General features: G+C 44.2%; 1 protein-coding gene across 2 annotated transcripts in view; it reads left to right on the forward strand.

The window, feature by feature from the left end:
* Window positions 1-15,803: 15,803 nt before the first annotated feature.
* SMYD1 (SET and MYND domain containing 1) overlaps window positions 15,804-22,821 on the forward strand; it is a 90,014-nt gene continuing 82,996 nt past the window's right edge. The window contains exon 1 of one of the 2 annotated variants that reach the window (XM_030192569.1): window positions 15,804-16,091. In XM_030192569.1, coding sequence (XP_030048429.1) covers window positions 15,955-16,091 — 137 coding nt within the window. In that variant the 5' untranslated portion in view covers window positions 15,804-15,954. The remainder of the gene's footprint in view (window positions 16,092-22,821) is intronic. The other variant, XM_030192570.1, reaches the window with a different exon arrangement.

A 22,821-nucleotide genomic window follows, 5' to 3' on the forward strand; every position in this document is an offset into this window, starting at 1 on the left:
CCCAATTTAAGCGGTTACTTATGAGCTGAATATCGACACTTAACCAGACTCCGCCCCTGGAATGCCCACAAGTTAGCTGCTGTAGAATTTGGCGCCAAATGGTCATGTTCAGAGAAGATAACTAGTTAAGTGCAACTAAAAATGACCAGATAGACAGGAACAAGCAATTTAACCAGTCGACGGCTATCTCCGGCTGGTTAGTTTGTTTTGAATATTGGCCAGTTTATGTTTTAGTCTTTTCCCCTGCACTGTCATTTGATATATAAATTGTAACCATTTTTACCTTTTTATGAGGCTTCCTTTTGTTGGTGTTTTTGTTCTAATCCCATCCATCTTTGTTTGAAATCCCCTTAAGTACTTTGACTTCATAAACCGCTTAGACAGTCTGCCTTGATTTTCAGTATATCAAAATGCATTGAACTTGAACTTACATGTTCTATTTTGTACGACTGAAGTGAGCCATGCTAATGCCATTCCATCCATCCCTATAGGCTTTAATCTTTGTAAAAGCAGGTCACATCCCTCCATACCAAATGCTGCTGAGAGTGTGAAGGAAGCCAACAACTCCAGACCACCTTTATCTCGCAATAATCTAGGATCATCAAAGATAGATTAAAGTACAGTCTCTGCTAAATCTTATCTGAAAGCTAGGTGGAGCTGCTGTTTATCAAACATCTGTAAGTTTGCAGTGCCCATGGGGAAGGAGGGATGGAGGGAGGACAGAGAGGGAAGAAAGAAGATGATGCTGGACCTTCAGGGAGAAGAGGAGGTAAGGAGGGAGAGGGAAGAAGCTACACTTGCATATATGGAAGGGAGGGGAGAGGAGAAGGGAGAAGGTGCCCATGGATGGAAGGGAAGGGAAAGGAGAGGGAAGAAGCTGCACAAAGATGGAAGGGAAGGGAGAGGAGAGGGGACATGCTGCCCAAGGATAGAAGGGAAGGGAGAGGGGCCAAGGATAGAAGGGAGAGGGGAGGGGGACATGCTGCCATATAGATAGAAGGGAGAGGAGAGGGGACATGCTGCCCAAGGATAGAAGGGAAGCAAGAGGAAAGGAGGACATGCTGCACATAGAAGAGGAGGGAGAGGAAATGGAGACATTCTGGACATGTATTGAAAGGAAGAGAGAGGGGATCATGAACATGGATGGAAGAGAAGGGAGAGCAGAGGGGACATGCTGCCCATGGATAGAAGGGAAGCAAGAGGAAAGAAGGGCATGCTGCACATAGAAGAGGAGGGAGAGGAAATGGAGACATTCTGGACATGGATAGAAAGGAAGAGAAAGGGGATCATGAACATGGATGGAAGAGAAGGGAGAGCAGAGGGGACATGCTGCCCATGGATAGAAGTGAAGAGAGAAAGGACCATGCATAAGAATGGAAGGGAAGAGATAGGAGAGGGGGCACATGCTGCCTATGGATGGAAGGGAACAGAAGTGAGATGGGGGAAATGGCAAATGGATTGAAGAGAGGGGAAGAGTTGGAAAACTAGATAGATTTGGAAGCAGGCAGAAAATGGGAGAAAGCTGAAACATCAGTGCTAAAGATGGGTGTAGAGCAGGAAGTGAAGAAAGGAGGCGAGAAAAGAAATAGCACATAGACAGGAGTTCCTAGATGTACAAAGGTAGGGGAACAGAACCAGAGACTGGGAACAAGATGATTAGAAAAATAAATCACTAGAATTCTAAAAGGCCTTCTTTCAAGTGTTTCCAAAATGCTAATTTACTGGTTTCACATTTATGCCTCAGTGCCAAACTGTTCCATTCAATGGAACTGATAGAATAAGTACCCAACTTTGTGAATTCCAAACATACATACTGTAATGCAGGAATTACAAGCAAATGCTGATGTTCAGAATGCAAAGATCGAGATGGCATATACTGCTGTACAATAGCTTTCAAGTAGTGAGCTGAGTCTTGATAAATAGCCTGATGAATCATAGTCAACAACTTATACAGTATTCTCCATCATACCGGTAACTATTTCAAGCAAATAGTGTCTGTAGGAATGTATAATAGTCCAGTTTGTTCCAGTTTCTCAGTAGCAAGTATATTGGTGCTCTAGGGCCCAGTCTGTTTATAACACTGCCTTTTCATAGGTGGGTCAAAGCTGTTATCGTTTGGTAAGTTTTTCCTGTATAGGATCTGAGTGTCTTTTTGCAGGGTTTTGTGTTATTTTGCAAAGTGTCTAGCCTGTTTGAAAGCAGACTCTGGGGCAAGGGCTGCCAAATTTGGCCCTTGTCACCCAAAATAAAAATGCTCAGGACTAATGGTCTCCACATCCTATAGAGTCACCATACAAACAAAATCTTATCTGCTTCAAACAAAGTGTCTGGTAGTGGAAGGAATGTGTGCTGGTCATAAGGATACAATCACATTTTTTTTATTTATAAGATTATACATCATAAACCAAGCCATAAACAATTGTACAGAAATAAACATGCTGAATACAAAACAAGAAATATAATATAGGATATATAAGCATGTAATTACTCAAGTCCACAATTTAGAGAACCAAAGACTCAAAAATGGAGGTAATAAAATCTACAATAGTACCTAAACAGGAAGAAATAGACCTGGACATCAAAGACACAAATTATTTTAAGCTAGTCATCTTATGTCCCCTCTCTAACAGCAGGAAGCAAATGAACAATCTGTTTAGTCATCAAAAAAAGCAGTGAGATGAGCAGGCTCACAAAATACATATTTACAAGCTTGAAATCGGACAATACATCTACAAGGATACTTTAGGAGAAAAATGGCTCCCAACTGAGTCACTCCAGGTTTCAACAATAAAATCTGCCTTCTACATCTCTGAGTTTCTCGTGAGACATCTGGAAAAATGTTTAAGTTTTTGTCTACAAAAAGTTAATCCCTATACTTGAAGAATAAATTCAATAGCCAAGCCTTATCAGGAGATAGAACTGGATATAATCACAATTTGAATATTTTTTGTATGACGAGTTCTAAGAGGGATAGCTCCATTGCTCAGGAATATGAATTTTTTTTAAATATAGAACTGGACCTTCAGGGTTATGTAGAAATTCTGTCCAATTTTGTAGAGAATCCAGACCACTCCCATACAGAAGAATTTGTAGAATAACGCTATCAGTTATAATGCTAATTTAAAAGTGGTGGGGGGGGAGAGGGATATGATGTGCAAAAATGTTCATTGTGACTTGCCCCTTTCCATACCTATTTTGCTCCCCTGGTGCCACCTCAAATATTTCTGTCTATAGAAGCCACTGAGTGTGATTTTGTTTTTCACTTGTGTTTGGCTTTTTTGAATGAGTGGGGCAAGATGGATGCTTTCGTGGGTGTGTGAGAGAGACAGAGATCCAAGACACTGTGTGACTGTGCTAAATGAAAGCAATTGGTGACTAGGGTGTGTTATAAATGTTGGGAAATAAGAAGAGAAATTATCTTTGATATTATAAATCCCTGCTCAAGTTTGGGAGTATCTAGGACTAAGTTTAGGTGTTCACATGGGTGTGTCTTTCGGCAGCACTCTTACTTATACTAATTACACACTTCTAGGTCAATGGCTAGAATGCAGATATAAATGCTGATGGCATATAATCCCAAATAAAATTTGTATCCAAACAACAATGAGTAGCTAAATTTCAATCTGGTTACACACAAGTAATACTATACATAAAGTAACCACTGACCACTTTACACTGCTGATCAAAAAACTTTATTTCACTACTGAAGTGCTCCAATACAGAATACAAAACCTTTTATAAAACCCAATACCCTCCTCACTATTCACAAATATCAACCACAACTCAATCACACACAATCACACTTCGCACAGCACAGGACTTTTTAATGCCCCAATATGTAAATATTAAACAGCAAAAACATAACCTCCCGCTCAACATAGGGTTATGCCTATTCTGCGCATGTACCGGCATCTTAGAGTGTTCAGGCACCATTCCCCTGTTGGTCGGTTGGAACTCCATCTATGCAATGCCAAATCAATGTTAAAGGGGGGAGAGAGGGAGCAGACACTGGATGAAAAGGGGGGAGAGAGAGAGAGAGGGAGCAGATGCTGGATGGAAAGGGGGGGGGGAGAGAGGGGCAGACACTGGCAAGAGTTAAGAAGAGATTAAGGAAAGAAGAAACAAGAGCCTGGGACCAACACAATTAGAAAAAGTAAATCGCCAGACAACAAAGATAGGAAAAATTTACGCCGGCAGGCAAGGGAATAGCGGCAGCACAGTGGGCAAGAAAGAACATGCTCACCCCCACAGAGGCCACTAGACCACCAGGGCTCTTCAGGTAGGACCGGGATGGCGGGGCGTCAGCTGCGACAGTAGGGGAGACAGCAGCATGGCGGTAGGGGGGCATTGGGCAGCAGCCGGGCGGGGGGCCCAAACCACTCTTAGTGCCCAGGGGCCTAGACCACTCTCAGTCCGCCCCTGAGAGATCTTGCCTACCATTGAATCAGCCCTAAATTTAATGGAATACTGTGCAGCTGATTTCAAATTGCAACTTAGAGATAAAACTAAATACCTGATATTAACTAATCATTTTCATCCCACTCCTTATAGTAATTTCACTATTAACAATATTAGATACAACAATAAAAAATCCTGGGCGTTTACATCGATCAACATCTGACATTTGATTTCCAAATTTCAAAAATAGTCTCCTCTATTTTCAACTCACTTTAGAAGCTAAAAAGAATCAGGCCTTTATCCCTAGTTCAATATTCTGCACATTGGCCCAGTCCTTAGTACTTTTCAAGCTTGACTATTGCAATGCCATCTATGCTGAATGCAAAAACCATCAAATTAGAAAACTTCATGTCACGGTCCCAGGCTTTAAACTAGCAGTCACGAACTCTGGAACAACGTGAGCCCTTGGCCTACTGTTGTCGAGCGGCAGCAGGAGGCAAAACCCCCCCAAGCTGGACTGGACTAACAAGCTTGGTGTCATGATTGTGGTCGTGACCCCTCTCAGGCTCACCTTATTTCCGGCAGTTAGCTTCTGAGCTGGCTTCTGTCTGTTCTTTCTGAGTTAGTTCTGTCTCTGTCTCTGTGTGTGTTAAGCCTCTCTGTGCTTCAGTATGCTTTCTACCTGTGTTTTGGTTTGTGTTCCTCTTGCCCTCTGGTGGCCAGACCTGGTGGCTGCATTGGATTGTCGGTGTGCTGTTTCCCGTTCCGGCCTGCCAGACTTGCTTGTCTTGTTTGAGCCTGCACAGCCCCCCGTAGCTGCCTGGTGATTGCTGCAGTGAATCTCAGCTGCTGCTGGGCTTATTAGCCATTTTGGAAACTCTCTGCTTGGCCTTTGCATAGTCTAAGGTCCCTGGTATGTTGGGGTGCTGGTGCACGTCTGCCTAGTCCAGTTTATAGTCTGTAATTCTTGCCTGATTCTAGTTTAGTCTTTGTGTAGCTTTTTGTTCTGAATTGCTTGTTTCCTAGTCTTGTTTCTTGTTTGTATGTCTTTGTCTAGTTCTTGGTTGCCTGTGTTTCTTGTTCAGTGGCTGCCTGGCAGCTTTCAGTTCTGTCTCCTGTCTATCAGTGTTTGTTCCCTGTTTCAGTGGCTGCTTGCAGCTTTCAGTTCTGTCTCTTGTCTATCTGTGGTTGTTCCCTGTTTCAGTGGCTACTTGCAGCTTTCAGTTCTGTCTCTTGTCTGTCTGAGAGTCCTAGTCTAGTATTCTGCCTAGCCTCCCTGTGTGTTCTAGTCCCTGTGTGTATCCTGCTGATATCCAGTTCCGGCCCTGTCCGGCAAGTCCTACCAGCCACCTGCACCCAGGGGCTCAACTCCTGGGGAAGGGTGGCCAGGTGCAAGTAAAGTCTAGCCATCCCTGTCCGAGTTCTGTCTTATCCCTGTGTGGGGTGGTTTTGCCTGCCACTGCCGCTCCAGTGGCCCAAGGGCTCACGATCCTAGTTCCTGCTTTTGGAAAACATGACACTTGGCTTGGCTGGAACCAGATGCTGGGACGGTCTTGGCTTGACTGGAACAGGATTCAGGATACTGGAACAAGCTTGGCAGGAACAGGATTCAGGATACTCAAGCAGGATTCAGGATTTTCAAACAAGCTTGGCAGGAACAGGATTCAGGATACTCAAACAAGCTTGGCAGGAACTTGATTCTGGATTCTGGAACAGGATTCAGGTTACTCAAGCAGGATTCAGGATTTTCAAACAAGCTTGGCAGGAACAGGATTCAGGATACTCAAACAAGCTTGGCAGGAACAGAAGCTGAAAGCAAACAGGGCAGAGACAAGCAGAAAGGGGACTGGAGCAGAAGACAAACAGGGCAGACACAAGCAGGATATAAAGCTGACCCACACAGACAAACAACAGAACTATGGCTGAAGGCTGAACCTAGCACACAAACAGACCGTGAAGTACAGAAGCAGAAGTGCACACAGGCACCCTAAACAAGGAATCAAGACAGAAGTGCCCACAGGCACACAGGCTATGAATAAGCAACAAGAAATCAAGGCAAAAGTGCCCACAGGCACACAGATCATGAACAAGGCAGAAGTGCTACACTGCACATGGACTAACCTGGAGACCTTTAGCATTGCAAAGGCACTGAATGAAAGTGCACCACTTCCTTATAAACAGGACAGAGGCAGGAAATACACAGAACCCAAAGTGAGCCTTGAAACACACAGGAAAGAAACAATGCAGACAGTAGCCAGCACAACAGCTGACCATCAGGACATAAGGTGAGTCAGAGAGGGATCACGACCACAGTCGTGACAGTTCAAAAGCACAGAATATCACTGCCCGCCTGGTTTGCAGGGTACCATGTTACTCAAAAGCCTTCCCTTTACTTCTAAAATTACATTGGTTTCCATTAAAGGCCAGAATTGCCTTTAAACTATGTGTATTTGTATACCAGATCTTCCATGAAATGTCTCCTTCATACATGCAAAACAACATTGAACTGTCTAAACAAAATAATCTAACCACTTCTAGAGATTTCTTATCTCTTCACTATCCTTGTTGTAAGAAAGTTATCTACAAATCTATTCATAATGCAGATCAGCTCAAAGCAGAAAATTCTTACTGCTAAGAGACTCCATTATAAGAGGCAGTAACTTAAGAACACAGTTCAAGGGTTGTAACCTAGTGAAATGCCTTCCAGGACCCTCTGCTATGAGAAGTACCAACCAAATACTGAATATGATCCTAGAAGAGAGAAAGAATTCTAATACTGATATTGTAATCCACCTGGGGGCAAATGACCTGGCCAACAATAGCAAGTTTGGAACACACAGCGCATTCCAGAAGCAGCTTTTTCTGAAGTTATTCCTACATATGGGAAGGGAAAGACTATTGGGCTCATTTTCGAAAGAGAAGGACACCTATTTTTGACATAAATCAGAAGATGGACGTCCTTCTCCCAGGGTCGTCCAAATCGGTATAAATGAAAGCCGATTTTGGACGTCCCCAACTGCTTTCTGTCGCAGGGATGGCCAAAGTTCAAGGGGGTGTGCCAGAGGTGTAGCGAAGGCGGGACTTTGGTGCGCCTAACATTTGGACGTCCTTGACCCATAATCGAAAGAAACAAGGACGTCCCTGACGAACACTTGGACAACTTTACCTGGTCATGTTTTTCTTACGACCAAGACACAAAAAGGTGCCCAAAATGACCAGATGACTACTGGAGAGAATCGGGGATGACCTCCCGTTACTCCCCCAGTGGTCACTAACCCACTCCCACCCTCAAAAAATATCTTTAAAAATATTGATTGCCAGCCTCTATGCCAGCCTCAGATGTCATACTCAGATCCATCACAGCAGTATGCAGGTCCCTGGAGCAGTTTTAGTGGGTGCAGTGCACTTCAGGCAGGCGGACCCAGGCCCATACCCCCCATCCTGTTACGTTTGTGGAGGAAACAGCGAGCCCTCCAAAACCCACCAAAACCCACTGTACCCACATGTAGGTGCCCCCCTTCACCCGTAAGGGCTATGGTAGTGCTGTACAGTTGTGGGTACTGGGTTTTGGGGGGGCTCAGTACACAAGGTAAGGGAACTATGTACCTGGGAGCAATTTATCAAGTCCACTGCAATGCCCCCTAGGGTGCCCGGTTCGTGTCCTGGCATGTCAGGGGGACCAGTGCACTACAAATGCTGGCTCCTCCCACAACCAAGTGGCTTGCATTTGGTCATTTTGGTTTCAAAAATCGCTGAAAATCAGAAACCTCCATGTCTAGGGACGACCATCTCTAAGGACGACCAAATTTCAGGATTTGGACGTCCGTGATGATATTTTCAAAATGAAAGATGGACGTCCATATCATTTCGAAAATACAGGTTTCCACGCCCCTGGATCGGGACGTTTTGCAAGGACGTCCAAATCGAAAAGTGGACGTCCCTTTCAAAAATGCCCCTCTATGTAAAACAGAGGAATTTAGTAAGTGGTTTGAAGCTTGTTATAAAGAAGATTTTAGATACATAGGAGGATGGGGCAGTACGTAGAAAAGTAACCGGCTGTACTGTAAAGATGGGCTACATCTTTCTGTGACAGGAAAAAGGATCCTTGGGGAGAATTTCAGACAGTATGTTTCTAGACCCTGGGATTGGTAGCATGGAACGTTGCTACTAATTGGGTTTCTGTCAGGTACTTGTGGCCTGAGTTAGCCACTGTTGGAAACAGGATACTGGGCTAGATGGACCATTGCTCTGACCCAGTATGGCTTTTCTTATGTTCTTAGACATTTAAACTAGAGGGTGAGAGTGACAAAAGGAAGCAAAGTCACCCCCAGGACAAGCATGACGGCAGTGGGGAAGGTAATGTTAATATAGAAAACCATCTAAACTCACTTAATAACATGTGGAAAACAATGAGCACAAATGCTCATAGTCTAAGTAAAAAGGTTCAAGATTTGCAAGCCCTCATATTTGAGGAAGACTTAAGATACTGTTGCTATTACAGAGAAATGGTTCAATGATTCCCATGAATGGGATGCAACCGAAGAGGTGGAGGAGTGGCACTGTATGTGAAAAATAATATCAGAGTGACTGACATGTAGGGAACCTGGGGAAAGGAAGAAGGTATATAGGTCATCCTGGAAAGGGAAGATGGAACTTGTATTCACACAGGTGTTATCTACAGACCTCTGGCACAAATGGAGAAGCTGGAAAGGATCTAATAGAAGATATCCATAAGCTTGATTTGAACTTGCCTGATGTGGATTGGAAGATCCCATTGGCAGAATCAGAAAGAAGCAGAGAGATTGTGGATGCCTGTCAAAGTGCTTTACTCAGACAAATGGTGACAGAACCCAAATGGGAAGGGGCAACATTGAATCTAGTGCTCACAAATGGAGGAAGTGTTTCCAACGTCTGGGTGGGTGCCCACCTAGGCAATAGTTTATAGTTTATTAAAACTTGCTGTACCGCCCATGCTGACTTGCAGAGCTGGGTGGTTTACAACCAATAAAATTAAATAAAAGGAGTGGAAAAGAACTACAAAATTCTGATAGGAAAGAAAGTAACACAATCAAACCAAGCCATTCACGGCAAGCTATTTTAGAAAAGGCGTGGGTAGGGAGCAAGCAGTGGAGGAAGGAATGGGGTTAAGAAGGGAGTGAAAGGAGAGGGAGGGAAAAACAGGCAAAGGAACGGTGACGAACTACGTGAAGTACTGAAAAACAACAAATTATTAGTCCAAGGAAAAAGCCTGCTTTAAAAAGCCATGTTTTTAGGGCTGTCTTAAAATGGATGACTCAGCCCGAAGAGAAAGATATAGAGAGTTCCAAAAGAAAGGAGCAGTAAAAAAGAATGTGTGTTGCCGGGTAAATTCTAACTGAGCCAATTTTGGGTTAGGAAGAACTAATCTATGATCGTTTACAGAGCTGAGCATATGAGGAGGAGAGTATAGAATGGTAAATGTGGCAAAGTAATCTGGCAGACCTATTCTGTATGCTTTGAAAGTAAGGGTGAGAATTTTAAAATAATATGTTGTTCAATAGGTAGCCAATGGAATTTTTGCAATAGAGGAGAGACATGATCAAACCTACGCGCATGACAGATGAGCTAAATAACTATATTTTGAAAAGATTGGTGCTTTTTCAGATTCAAATGAGAACAACCTAAGTACAATAGTCTAGCCTAGTAGTAAGAAGTAGTAAGTAAGTAGTAAGAAGTAGTAAGACAGCACAAGAGAGTGAAATGTGGATTGGTCAAAAAACCTACAGACAGACCGAAGTTGGTGGAAAATAAAATACCAAGACTTACAAAAGTTAAAAAGCATACCATAGCAAATTGACATGGCAGGGAAAGAATGGATGTCAACAAAACACAAATGATACTATGTTAGGCAAAATGTTTAGAAAGGAAAAGAATCACAGGTTGATAAGAAGGTATGAGTAACAGAATTACATATGACAGTGTAGAAAGGGAAATGTCAATGTAAACTATGATATGCACCTTTAGGACAGGCAATAATTGTAAATAATTTTATTTCAGTTAGCACAGTAAGATGATGGAACTTTTATACCCTGTAAATACAGGGAGAATGAAAATATTTTAAAATTATTTATTGTGATGCCCCGATGAGCGACGGTTGAGGGTGGGCCTGTGAAATAACACAGCTGGACAATGGAATATAAATGAAAACAAGTGTTTATTTAATTGAATTCTGAGACCTGTTATGTCACTGGACCAAGAACAAAAGACACAATGCCTCTGTAGTTCAATGAGCAGTCTTAAGCAGGCTGTCAAGGCCTGAACACAGTCTGTGCAGCTGGTTGGATGGCCCCACCCCAACCACAGCATGAGTCTTTCTCGGTTCTCTGAGTACTGGGGTCTGACTCCAGCCAGACCTCAAAGCAAGGCTTTTCAGTCTCAAACAAGAAGTAAAAGTGGCTTACCTCGGCTAGATCACAATTCTCAACCATAGATGGTGATGGTGGCATACACTGGGGCTTCAATTGCTTCTTCTCTCTAGGCCTCTCTAGGCACGCTGCGTTCACTGAGCTTTCTTGAGTCCTGATGTCCTGCACGTTCCTTTAAGTGAAACTGAGCATGCTCAGTTTCACTTAAAGGAATGTGCAAGCATGCCACGTTCGCTGATCTGTGCTTTTTTCCTCCTGACATCCTGATGTCCTGCACGTTAGGATTCAACAAAGAACAGATCAGCGAATGCGGTGCGCCAGAGACTGGCGCTGAAGAAGGCCTTGGCTGGTGGGAGTTGGGGATCCCCGCCAGCAAAACCAGGGGCCCAGACTAAATCTGTGGGGGCCCAGGCCCCCGTGGCCCCACCTAGCTATACCCCTGCCAGAAACTGTCTAATGATATGGGAAGCAGCTGGCTAACTGATCCCTGCTGCAGCTCCTAGTGGAGTCTGGAAAGTTCCAGTACTCAGAAAGGCCAAAGCTGTGGTGACTCACAAATACACTGGCAGGGCATGCCCCCTCCACGTTCTCCTGCAGCTCCTCACACAAGTGTGCTATGATTTTCTTATTAAATCTAAACTGAGCCACACACTGCTCATTTGTTGGGTCCAGAAACTTGGCCCTGGGTCTGTATACTCACTGAACCTGCCCTCATTTTCTCCCTGTCCCTCTCCCCCTCCCCTGTTGGGCCTGCTCCTCTCGTACCATCAACCACCCAAAGAACTCATCTGCCATCACTGTGTGCTGCAGTCACAAACACACCCACAGACACTCACTCACGCACACCCCCACACTCACACAAACAATGGGACAGCAACAATGACAGGGACACAAGACAAATGGCTGCAGCACACCTCATGCTCACACTATACAAATACTAAGCCAAACACTAATCCACACACAGACAAACACACCAAGTTGTATACAGGGATGGTATACAAGGTGAGGTGGGGATAGGGAGAGTAGGTAGTGGGATGGGAGGAATGGTCAGACGTGGAGCAGGTATAGATGAGAACGGAGGAAGCTGGAGATGAAATGGGTGTAGGGTTAAGTCAAGGAGGTTTAATAGACAGAAGATGAGGTGATGTCAAAACACTGAAACCAATTATGTCAATCTGAGTTTTCCCTTCCCCGCACAGCCGTCATCCCCATATACTCAAAACAAAGCAAGCAAACCTATGAGCTGCTGCATCTATGTTGTCATTCTTTATTGTTGGTAGCATTTTTATTTAATCTCACTTATATTTTCAAACATGCCAGTTTGTGCACTATACGGATGTACACGGGATAACTTTTCATAGGTAGAGTAGTAATTTGTTATAAAATCTTAATCAGTGATCAGTTGGAGGGGCTGGTTACAGGGACACCCTAGTGTTATATTCATGCAGAGATTTTTTTTTCTCCTGGTACTTGGCCACTAAAACAGACATCATGCTATTAGAATCAGGTGCTTAACATTCAGAGTTTCTATTTATTTATTTATGACATTCATATTTCACATTTAACATGTATTAGATTGAAACCTGGGAGCATTTGAAAGCTTTTTTTTAATCTGTGCCTAGATGGTTTGTGGGAATTTGCTCCTTCTATTTGCAAGTATGTAGTGGTATATTTATTTTAAAATGCACTTAATATTGTTTATTACTATTATTTACTACTGGTTGATATACAGCAGAAGTTAACCAACAGGCTTATTTTCGAAAGAGAAGGGCGCCCATCTTTCGACACAAATCGGGAGATGGGCGTACTTCTCCCAGGGTCGCACAAATCAGCATAATCAAAAGCCAATTTTGGGCGTCTTCAACTGCTTTCCGTTGCGGGGACGACCAAAGTTCAAGGGGGCATGTCGGAAGTGTAACAAAGGCGGGACTGGGGCGTCCTTGATCGATAATGGAAAAAAGAAGGGCGTCCCTGACGAGCACTTGGGCAACTTTACTTGGTCCATTTTTTCTTACGACCAAGCCTCAGAAAGGTGCCTGAACTGACCAGATGACCACCGCAGGGAATCGGGGATGACCTCCCCTTACTCCCCCAGTAGTCACTAACCCCCTCCCACCCTAAATAAAAACTTTAAATATTTTTGCCAGCCTCTATGCCAGCCTCAAATGTCATACCCAGCTCCCTGACAGCAGTATGCAGGCCCCTGGAGCAGTTTTAGTGGGTGCAGTGCACTTCAGGCAGGCAGACCCAGGCCCATCCCCCCCCCCCCAGCTGTTACACTTGTGGTGGTAAATGTAAGCCCTTCAAAACCAACCAGAAACCCACTGTACCCACATGTAGGTGCCCCCTTTCACCCCTTAGGTCTATGGTAGTGTTGTACAGTTGTGGGGAGTGGGTTTTTTTTGGGGGGGGGTTGGGGGGCTCAGCACACAAGGTAAGGGAGCTATGCACCTGGGAGCAATTTCTGAAGTCCACTGCAGTGCCCCCTAGGGTGCCCAGTTGGTGTCTTGGCATGTCAGGGGGACCAGTACACTACGAATGTTGGCTCCTCCTATGACCAAATGGCTTGGATTTGGCCATTTCTGAGATGGGCGTCCTTCGTTTCCATTATCGGCCGAGGACGCCCATGTGTTAAGCATGCCCCAGTCCCACCTTCGCTATGCATCCGACAACCCCCCCCCCCCCCCCCCCCCCCGTGAACTTTGGTCATCCCCGCGACGGAAAGCAGTTGAGGATGCCCAAAATCAGCTTTCGATTATGCCAATTTGGGCAACCCTGTGAGAAGGACGCCCATGGGCGCCCTTCTCTTTCGAAAATAAGCCTGATAGTCTATTATTGTAGAGACATATCTGTTCACCAAGAATTACTAAAAGCTTCAGCTTCATCTCCATTTTAAAGTGACCCAACTGATCACTGTTCTGTTTGTCTGGAGACCAGTAACCATAAGAACATAAGAATAGCCATACTGGGACAGACCACAGTATCCTGTTTCTAACAGTGGCCAATCCAGTCCCAAGTACCTGGCAGAAACCCAAATAGTCCCAAAACAAAAACAGGCAATGTAAATCATCTCATATATAAACATACAGGGGCCCTTTTACAAAGCTGTGGGAGAGCTAATGCATGGATAGCGCATACCAAATCGGCACTACAGCCTGGGTAGCTCGTGCGCCTGGCAGTAATTCTGAGTTTGCCACACGCCAGAAAACATTTTTCTATTTTCTACTGTGGGGTGCATTCCTGGCAGTAATCGACAGTGCGGCCATGTTGATGAGCCCTTATCGCTAGGTCAATGGCTGGTGGTAAGGGCTCAGGCAGTAAATAGGTGTGTGTTATGTTTTAATTTTTGCTCATGCCTATTTCCCAGCCCAATAAAAAATGACTTTTTTTCCCAGCCATGGTAAAAAGTGGTCCAGTGTGCACCAAAAAGACACACCCACACTACCACAGACCACTTTTTATCATAGCTTTGTACGTAATTGCAAAAATTTGTATTCACTATTCACTTTGGCTTCGTATCTGGTCCCAACTGAGTGAAGTGATCCTATATTTAGCAATTGATATCTCTTTGAAATGTGACTGCCAATGAGGTGCCCATCTTGTAGAAAGTTAGGAAATACTTATTTTAACAGCAAGAGTGTTCTGGAGGGAATGAAGAATTCCCTCAAATATGCCTACAAATTAATTTTCTTCCTAGGTAATCTGGGTATCTTTTCAGTTGGAAAATCCATGTGTCCAGAATTATATCTATAGCAGCAGAGGGGAGGGAGAGATACTTCATAGTTATGTCTTTCTATTTATAAGGAGTGATGTGATCCATAATACAGGCAGACCAAAGGCACCAGAAGATAAGAAAGGAATTTGTCCTTTAAAATATTTGACTCTGCTTGTTTTATTCTTTATCAGATTGTCTTGCAGCCATAGCAGGCAAGAAATATCTGTGACACAGAGGCTTGCTTGGCAGTTCCTAGCTGTATTGAGATTAAGGCACTTTTCCCTCTAAACTGAGCCGGAGTGTGCCATCTACAGCCCTGCCTGTGGGGGGTGCTGTTTCACTATCACATTTTCAATAGTGAGGGATAGGCAAGTTCTTCAGGACTGCAGGGAACCTGCTTGTCCCTAGACATTGAAAACACAATATTTAAGCACCACCACTGGTAGTAATGCAGTTGCAGGATCCCCTCTCAGCTTAGAGAGAACAGTGGCAGGCAGTAGTTGGACGGATATGGATGGGATAAATAAGTTGGACATGCAACTGTGTGTTACCAGAAACAATAATTTATTTAAGTTTATTCCTGGGACTGTGGCTTGATGATGGATTTATTTTTGGTTAATCTTTAATAATGTTTAAATGCTTAGGCTACCTGCTACTTGTTTGATAGGGAATTGATAGGTGGATGAGATTGTACAGTATTCTGTCATTACTGTATACACTGTGATGATGTGAAACAATTTATGTCTGCCTAGTATAACTAAATGTGCTCTCGGTTCACCAGGAGACGTACTGCAGTAGCATTGTCATTTTTCTCCAGTGTTTCAGGAACAGAGACACTATTTATGCCATCTAAGCACTGTGTACATGGTTATGGAGCATTTACATTTGTCTAATGCCTGGCATCAACATAAGCTTCTCAAGAGTTTTGCACTGCAAATTAACACAGAACTATTGAAATTATCTTTCCTTCCATCACAGCCCCAAAGTTAGGACCACACACACAGCACAAGCAAAGAGCAGTTTGCTGGTTATCAGTCTTTCAGCTGTCCAGGACTGAAAGGCACAAGCAACTGGTTTCTAAAAATAGTTCCTGTTAAACTCTTTGCTTTCCAGCCAGATGGTACAGATTTGGCTTTTAATTGTACATTATTATGCTTTTTCTTCTTCCATCACATTATAAGCATATTTGTCTTAAATTTGTTGCCATAAGAGAGCGAGCGGTGCTGCTGTTGTACATTATCCCTGTAAATTTCAAATTAAATTCGGTTTTAAGGGAGCTCTCCCCTCCCTCTCCCGCTACCCGGAAAATGGGATTGACTAGGAGGAGGTGTGTGGTGGAAGTCCATTTATAGAGATGGGCTTGAGGAATTTGAAGGCACTGAAGCTAAAGGTTTGATGCTAACTTAAAGCTTGCTTTGCCTGCTGTGGTTTCCTGTCATGATAGTTGACAGCATGGAGAACGTGGAACTGTTCAGCTCAGAAGGCAAAGGCCGGGGGCTAAAAGCAGCGAAAGAATTCTGCGCTGGGGATGTCATTTTTGCAGAGCCGGCTTATGCTGCTGTGGTGTTTGACAGGTACGTTAAACTTACTTCATGGCTGCTTGGGTCATACAAATTTGGGGTTACTTAAATACTCAGCGTTATCCTGTGAATGATAGCAGTAATTGAATGAAAAGATTATGTTTAGGTTTGTTTATGTTTATTCAAGCTTGACATACCGCTATTACTTCAAGCAAGATCAAAGTGGTTTACAATGGTACAATAAAATAGAGTAAAAATAAAAGAATGCCATTAAAAGACAGGCAAGGATAACTGCATTCAAACTAGAGCAATATATATTACTTCAAACAAACAAAGATAAATACAAACTCTCGAAATTTGCCACAGGAGTCTATAGCTGAAAGTCCTAAAGAAGTCCCCAATACTTGCGAGTAGTAGCAGTAACCCTTAGAAAGAACCACTTAGGGAAGAAATGGACCTTTTCACATTGGGCCCTTTTACTAAGCAGCAGTAAGCTGACCGTGGGCTTACCATGCCAACCGCCGGCCCAACGCAGGCACCGGTGGTAGTTCCACCCACAGTATGTGATATTTCCTGCGCTAGGGTAAATAAGTCCCTATTTTGTACCGCAGCAGTTACCTTGCGGTAATCGGGCAGCGCCGTGTGCTGCCTGGTTACCGCTGGGTTAGTGCGGGAGCTTTTACCGCCACCTCAGTGGATGGTGGTAAGTGCTCCCTCCCCCTGCATGGCCACACAGTAAGTGCAATCTTACCACATGACCATTTCTTTTTTTGGCCTTTTTAACTGCTGCAGTGAAAAGGGCCTCAGCACGCAGCAAAAATGGCTGTTACTGCTAGCGAAGGGCCTTTTGCCACAGCTTGGTAAAAGGGCCCCATCAAGAGCAATTCTTTAAACTGGGCACTAACTGATTGGGTGTGTAACTGGAATAGTTGCATTTATGCACAGGTGCACACATACTCATGTAAATGCTAGCAGGGTGCTTGAGAGCTATTCTGCAGCTTACACTGATGTGTTGTTACGGCAGGAAAAAAGTGGGGCACACTGAGGTATCCTGCAATAATTGTGTCATGTGCACGTGCTACCCACGCGCTAAAAAATAACATGTATTTTTTTTGGCACATGGGCATGTCTGGGATGGAGAGTGGGTGTGTTCTGTGCTTATCAGTTAGCACAGCCACATTGCTGTGCATTAATCGATTAGCACATGCTTAGCATGTTAGCCTGTTCCACCTACGTAATGGGAAGCGGTAAGAGCTAATGCACTAATCTGTTTGTTTTTTTAATCTTTATTAATATTTTCAATAATTCATAAACCAATGTGACTTAGCAATCCATCATCAATTCAAAAGAAAAAAACGTATTAACGCAAAAAGCGTAAGGAAATAATACAGACATTATTTTCCGTCCACTATTAAAGAAAAAGTGTTTCCACAAAAAGGAAAAAGAAAAAGAAACAGAATTAAAGATTAACACACATTTACCATTTCTGTGCTCAAACTCCAGCCTACTATGTGGGAGGGCATACAACTGTCACTTTAACTCTAGCTTCCAAAAAATCTTTAAGCTGTTTAGGGTCCATAAATTGAAATTTTTTACCCTCAAGCATTACATGACATATACAAGGAAAACGTAATACAAAGTTTGCTCTCAAGGCCTCGACTCTGGGGCGCAGTTCCAAAAAGGCCTTGCGCCTCATTTGTGTTGGCCTAGAGAGGTCAGGATAAATTCTAACTTTAGAACCCATAAAAAGCCTATCCAAGTGGCGTAAAGAAAGTCTTAATACAGCGTTCCGATCTGGCTCAAGCATGAAAGTGACCAGCATAGTCGTCCTATGGGTAATAACTTCCAACGAACTTTCCAGGAAGGAAGTAAGATTCATTCTTTCACCCATCTCTCGCCTTGTGGGATCTCCCAAGGTCCCCACAGTATTCCAGAGACTAATCTGTTTTAATGGCCATGGGCAAATGACAAAATTAGCATGTGACCATTAATACAAAAAAATAGGAAATTCAACCATTTTACCCCAATGGAAATAATGGCCTTAGCGTGTGGGAAAGACTCACGTAAGGGCATGCTAAGGCCACTTTTTACCGGTTTGGTAAAAGAGCCCCACAGTGCGTATTTGCAGGGGGACATACACAGGGGTGCAACATGGTCAGGGCTTCCATTCACATACATGAACCCCCTTACAGAGCACTGTAAGTTACATGTGTCCCTTCCACATTTACACATCCACACTTGCACCAGCTCCAAGGCGGCCGTAACTGTGAATGCTTAACCCCCCCCCCCCCTCGCTGTATTATCATTGCCGCACGGCAGCCACCAGTGCAGCTTAGTAAACGGGGGGTTACACTAGTATTCTGTAACAGAGCCTAGGTGTCTATGTTGCATTGTAGAAGAGAAGCCTACCATGCAGCCTCAGGGTACCAGCCTCCGGTACGATGTAAGCCACATTGAGCCTGCAAATAGGTGGGAAAATGTGGGATACAAATGCAACAAATAAAATAAATAGAATTTACCTAGAAATTACCACACAGTAATTGCTAAGGAACCACTTTACTTACTGCATTAACAGCTAATGCAGACTTATAAAGAGAGGCCCAAAAGGTTGTCTTCCAGTTTGTCCCCATGGGAAAAATACGTAGTGCCCTAACTATTAGTAACATAGTAGATGACGGCAGAAAAAGACCTGCACGGTCCATCTAGTCTGCCCAACAATTTAAACTCATATGTGCTACTTTATGTGTATACCTGACCTTGATTTGTTTCTGCCATTTTCAGGGCACAACTGAGGTTTAAATTAGAAGTCCTGTTTATTAAGGTGCGCTAGTGTTTTTTAGCGCACGCTAAAAATTAGTGTGCACTAACCGTGTGGATGCCCATAAGAATATTATGGGCATCTACACAGTTAGCATGCGCTAAAAATGCTAGTGCGCCCTAGTAAAAGTAGCACTGGGGAAGAAAGTGGAATGAGGGCTGCTATGCAGATACATGTTGCCAATTCCCCTAGCAAGAATGGCTATCTTTGTGTAGACCAGCAACATAGCTTCGACCCGTACCTAGAGTGAGATGATTTGAAAAAAAGATTTGCTGTATATTTGTGCTTGTTAACTGCACCAAAACATTTCTCAAACAAATCACTTAATTCAATTTTTTAATTATAAATTATACATTTTAAAGATGAGAAAAGGCCTTAGTGTAACTATTATCAATACTTTGTATTTTAAAATCATCAATATTCAAACAGATCCTTTTACATCTCAAAACCCGTGAATATGGGAGATTATTCTTCAGTGTTAACAGATGATTACTTTTATAATACATAAATAGTGTTGTGAAAATCCTGTTTAGTGACTAATAAAACATAGTGGTGACTAAATTCCATTGTGAATTTCAAATGCTCATCATAGGTATTCAACCATCCACAAAACCACGTCATTTTTCTCCCTGACTGCAATAAAAATGTTGATGTATCTTCTCCATGGTTTATGTGGTTAATAAATTGTGAATAGTCTAGCCATAACTTTTCAAAAGTGGCCATATACGAATTAGCAACTGAAGGGGCAAATGCAGCCCCCCACTGCAGTGCCTGATAATATGTTGAAAAAATTGGCCATCAAAAGAAAAAAAAATCAGCTTTAAAGCTAGAGGTCACAGAAGCAGTTTTCAACCTAGAGCTGCCATGGGCATGAGCAGTGAGGATAGATCCTGCCTGGACTACCCACTAGACCACCAAAGAGCCTATGGGGTGTGAGGGCATTCAGGAGTGGAGTTATTCTTTTGTGGGATCAGATCTTCTGGGGAGGGGGTTCGGGAAGGGGTGCTGCTCTTGTTTGGGGAATCCAGTAGGGGGTTGGGCTCATGTTCAGAGGGGGAGGGAGGGAGGGGAAAACATAGTAAGGGATGGCAGATAAAGACCTCAATAATCCATCCAGTCAGCCCAACAGTCACATTCGTTATCAATTCAAGATTAAATCAACAATGAACGTGATATCATATACTTGATCACGGTCTTTCTTTGTTGTTTCTGGGACATGGACTGTAGAAGTCTGCCCAGCTCTGTCCTTTATGTTCCAATTACTGGAGCTGTCGTCAAAGCCTATCCAAATTCATTTTGTCAATTGCGGGACACAGACCATAAAAGTCTGCCCAGCACTGTGCTCATGTTCTAAATTACTGGAGTTTCCGTCGAAGCTCTCGCCAGCCCATCCTAAACCAAATTGCTATATGCGGCAGCCAGACCGTACAAGACAGCTCAGCACCAGCCTTAGTTGATGCAGCCAGAGTTGCCATCTAAGCACCACTTGAAATGCAAACACGTGTGCAACCCTTTAAGTTTAGTTTTTTTATATATGCATATGCAGGTGCCAGCTAATATTCAGTCCCGACGCCCATGTAGTTAAGCAACTAAAGATAGGACAGACTTTTGCGCAGTCCTATCTGGTCACTTAGCTGTGCGAACACCAGCACAGAACATCGGCACTATCCAAACACCTCCCACTTTCCTCCAAACTCCACCCCCAGACTGTTCCTGTACTGGCCACTTTAGGTTTAAGCAGTTAGAGCCAATATTCAGCAGCACTGCCTAGATAATGCCACTGAATACCAATGGCTGGCCCACTCACCATGATTTAAGTGGATAGGAGCCTTTCCTGACAACTTAAACCCTTTCAAATTTTTAGAAAATGTGTAATATCCCAATGTCATTGACCTATATTAAATGCATGACCCATACCCACTGTTATGATGACTGCAATACTGCGGTAGTGAGCCCTTGTGCCTTGACAGAGCACGGTGGACTGAAGAGGAGCACTGTACTCAGTCAGGCAGCCGGACAACCCCTAGCTTCACCTGGGGAGCAACCACCGTTCCCCAGGAGTTGAGCCCCAGGTGCAGGTGGCCACCAGGACTTCTGGATACAAGCGGGGTCGCACAGCCACCGGCCGTGGCAGGCAGCAAAGCTGAGAATAGTCAGGTCCAATCCAAGAGTCAGGGCAGGCAGCAGAACAGAGAATAGACCTATCTGCTGCTTTCAACACTGTTGACCACATCTTACTCCTCGATACGCTGTCCTCGCTTGGATTCCAGGGCCCTGTTCTTTCCTGGTTCTCTTCCTACCTCTCTCTCCGTACTTTCAGTGTTCACTCTAGTGGATCCTCGTCAACTTCCCTCCCGCTCTCAGTAGGTGTGCCTCAGGGTTCTGTCCTTGGACCACTCCTCTTCTCCATCTATACCTCCTCCCTTGGTGCCCTGATCTCATCCCATGGTTTTCATTACCATCTTTACGCTGATGACTCTCAGATCTACATCACCACCCCTGAAATCTCAGCCTTAATCCAGGACAAAATCTCTGCCTGCTTGTCTGTCATTGCTGCCTGGAAGTCTCAACGCCATCTCAAATTAAACATGGCTAAAACTGAAATTCTCATTTTCCCCCCTAAACCCTCCTCCCCTCTTCCCCCATTCTCTATCTCTGTTAATGGCTCTCATATCCTCCCTGTCTCTTCGGCTCGTAACCTGGGAGTCATCTTCAACTCCTCTCTCTCCTTCTCTGCTCATATTCAACAGATCACCAAAACCTGTCGCTTTTTTATCTTCAACATTAGCAAAATTCGCCCCTTCCTTTCTGAACACGCCACCAAAACCCTTATTCACACCCTTGTTACTTCTCGCTTGGACTATTGCAACTTACTTCTCACTGGTCTTCCGCTCAATCATCTTTCTCCTCTCCAGTCTGTTCAGAATTCTGCAGCTCGACTTATTTTCCGCCAGAATCGTTATGCCCACACTAGCCCACTCCTCAAGTCACTTCACTGGCTCCCTGTCCGCTTCCGTATACAGTTCAAACTCCTCCTTACTGACCTTTAAATGCATCCACTCTATGACCCCTCACTAACCTCTCCTCTCTCATCTCTCCCTACATTCCTCCCCGTGAACTCCGCTCTCTGAACAAATCTCTCTTGTCGTCCCCCTTCTCCTCCACCGCTAACTCCAGACATTGTTCCTTTTATCTTGTGGCACCTTATGCCTGGAACCATCTTCCTGAACCCATACGTCTAGCTCCATCTCTACCTGTTTTTAAATCTATGCTGAAAGCCTTTGGCTCCTAACCACTACTAATTTGCCCTCCGCCTCCCCTGTTCCTCTTTACCCTGTAATTCCCTTGCCCGTAATGTCTTGTCTTGTCTGTCTGTTTTACCTAGATTGTAAGCTCTTTGAGCAGGGACTGTCTCTCTATGTCAAATGTTCAGCGCTGCGTGCGTCTGGTAGCGCTATATAAATGCTATTAGTAGTAGTAGTAGGTCCAATCCAAGAGTCAGGGCAGGCAGCAGAACAGAGAATAATAGTCAGGTCTGATCCAATAGTCAGGGCAAACAGCAAGGTAAACAGCGGAACACTCAATCACAAGCACCAAACCTCTATAACGATAGAAGCTGAAGCAAAGTATGAAGGAAACTGTGGCTCTTAAATAGTCCTCACATCGGCAGTAACTCCAGTCAGCTGGAGAGAACGATCCTGGGTAGGTTGGCTGCTGGAGAGGGGTGGAGCAGCAGTGAGAGACGACCAATCCTACACAATCAGGTGAGGCGAAAGATCCGCGCCAAAAGGAAGCCCCACCTCCTGGACGCCGACAGTCCGCGTGGCCGGCCTCCAGGACCGAACCAAAATGGCCAGCTATGATATCAAAGCGAGCCTGACAGATGCCGATAGCCAACCTGACCGGTCCCCCCGGTCGCTTCAGAATGGCCGGCCATCATGACCAGCCCAGGCATGACCGACGCCT

Source organism: Microcaecilia unicolor, chromosome 2 (genome assembly GCF_901765095.1).
Source record: "Microcaecilia unicolor chromosome 2, aMicUni1.1, whole genome shotgun sequence".
Taxonomy (NCBI): Eukaryota; Metazoa; Chordata; class Amphibia; order Gymnophiona; family Siphonopidae; genus Microcaecilia; species Microcaecilia unicolor.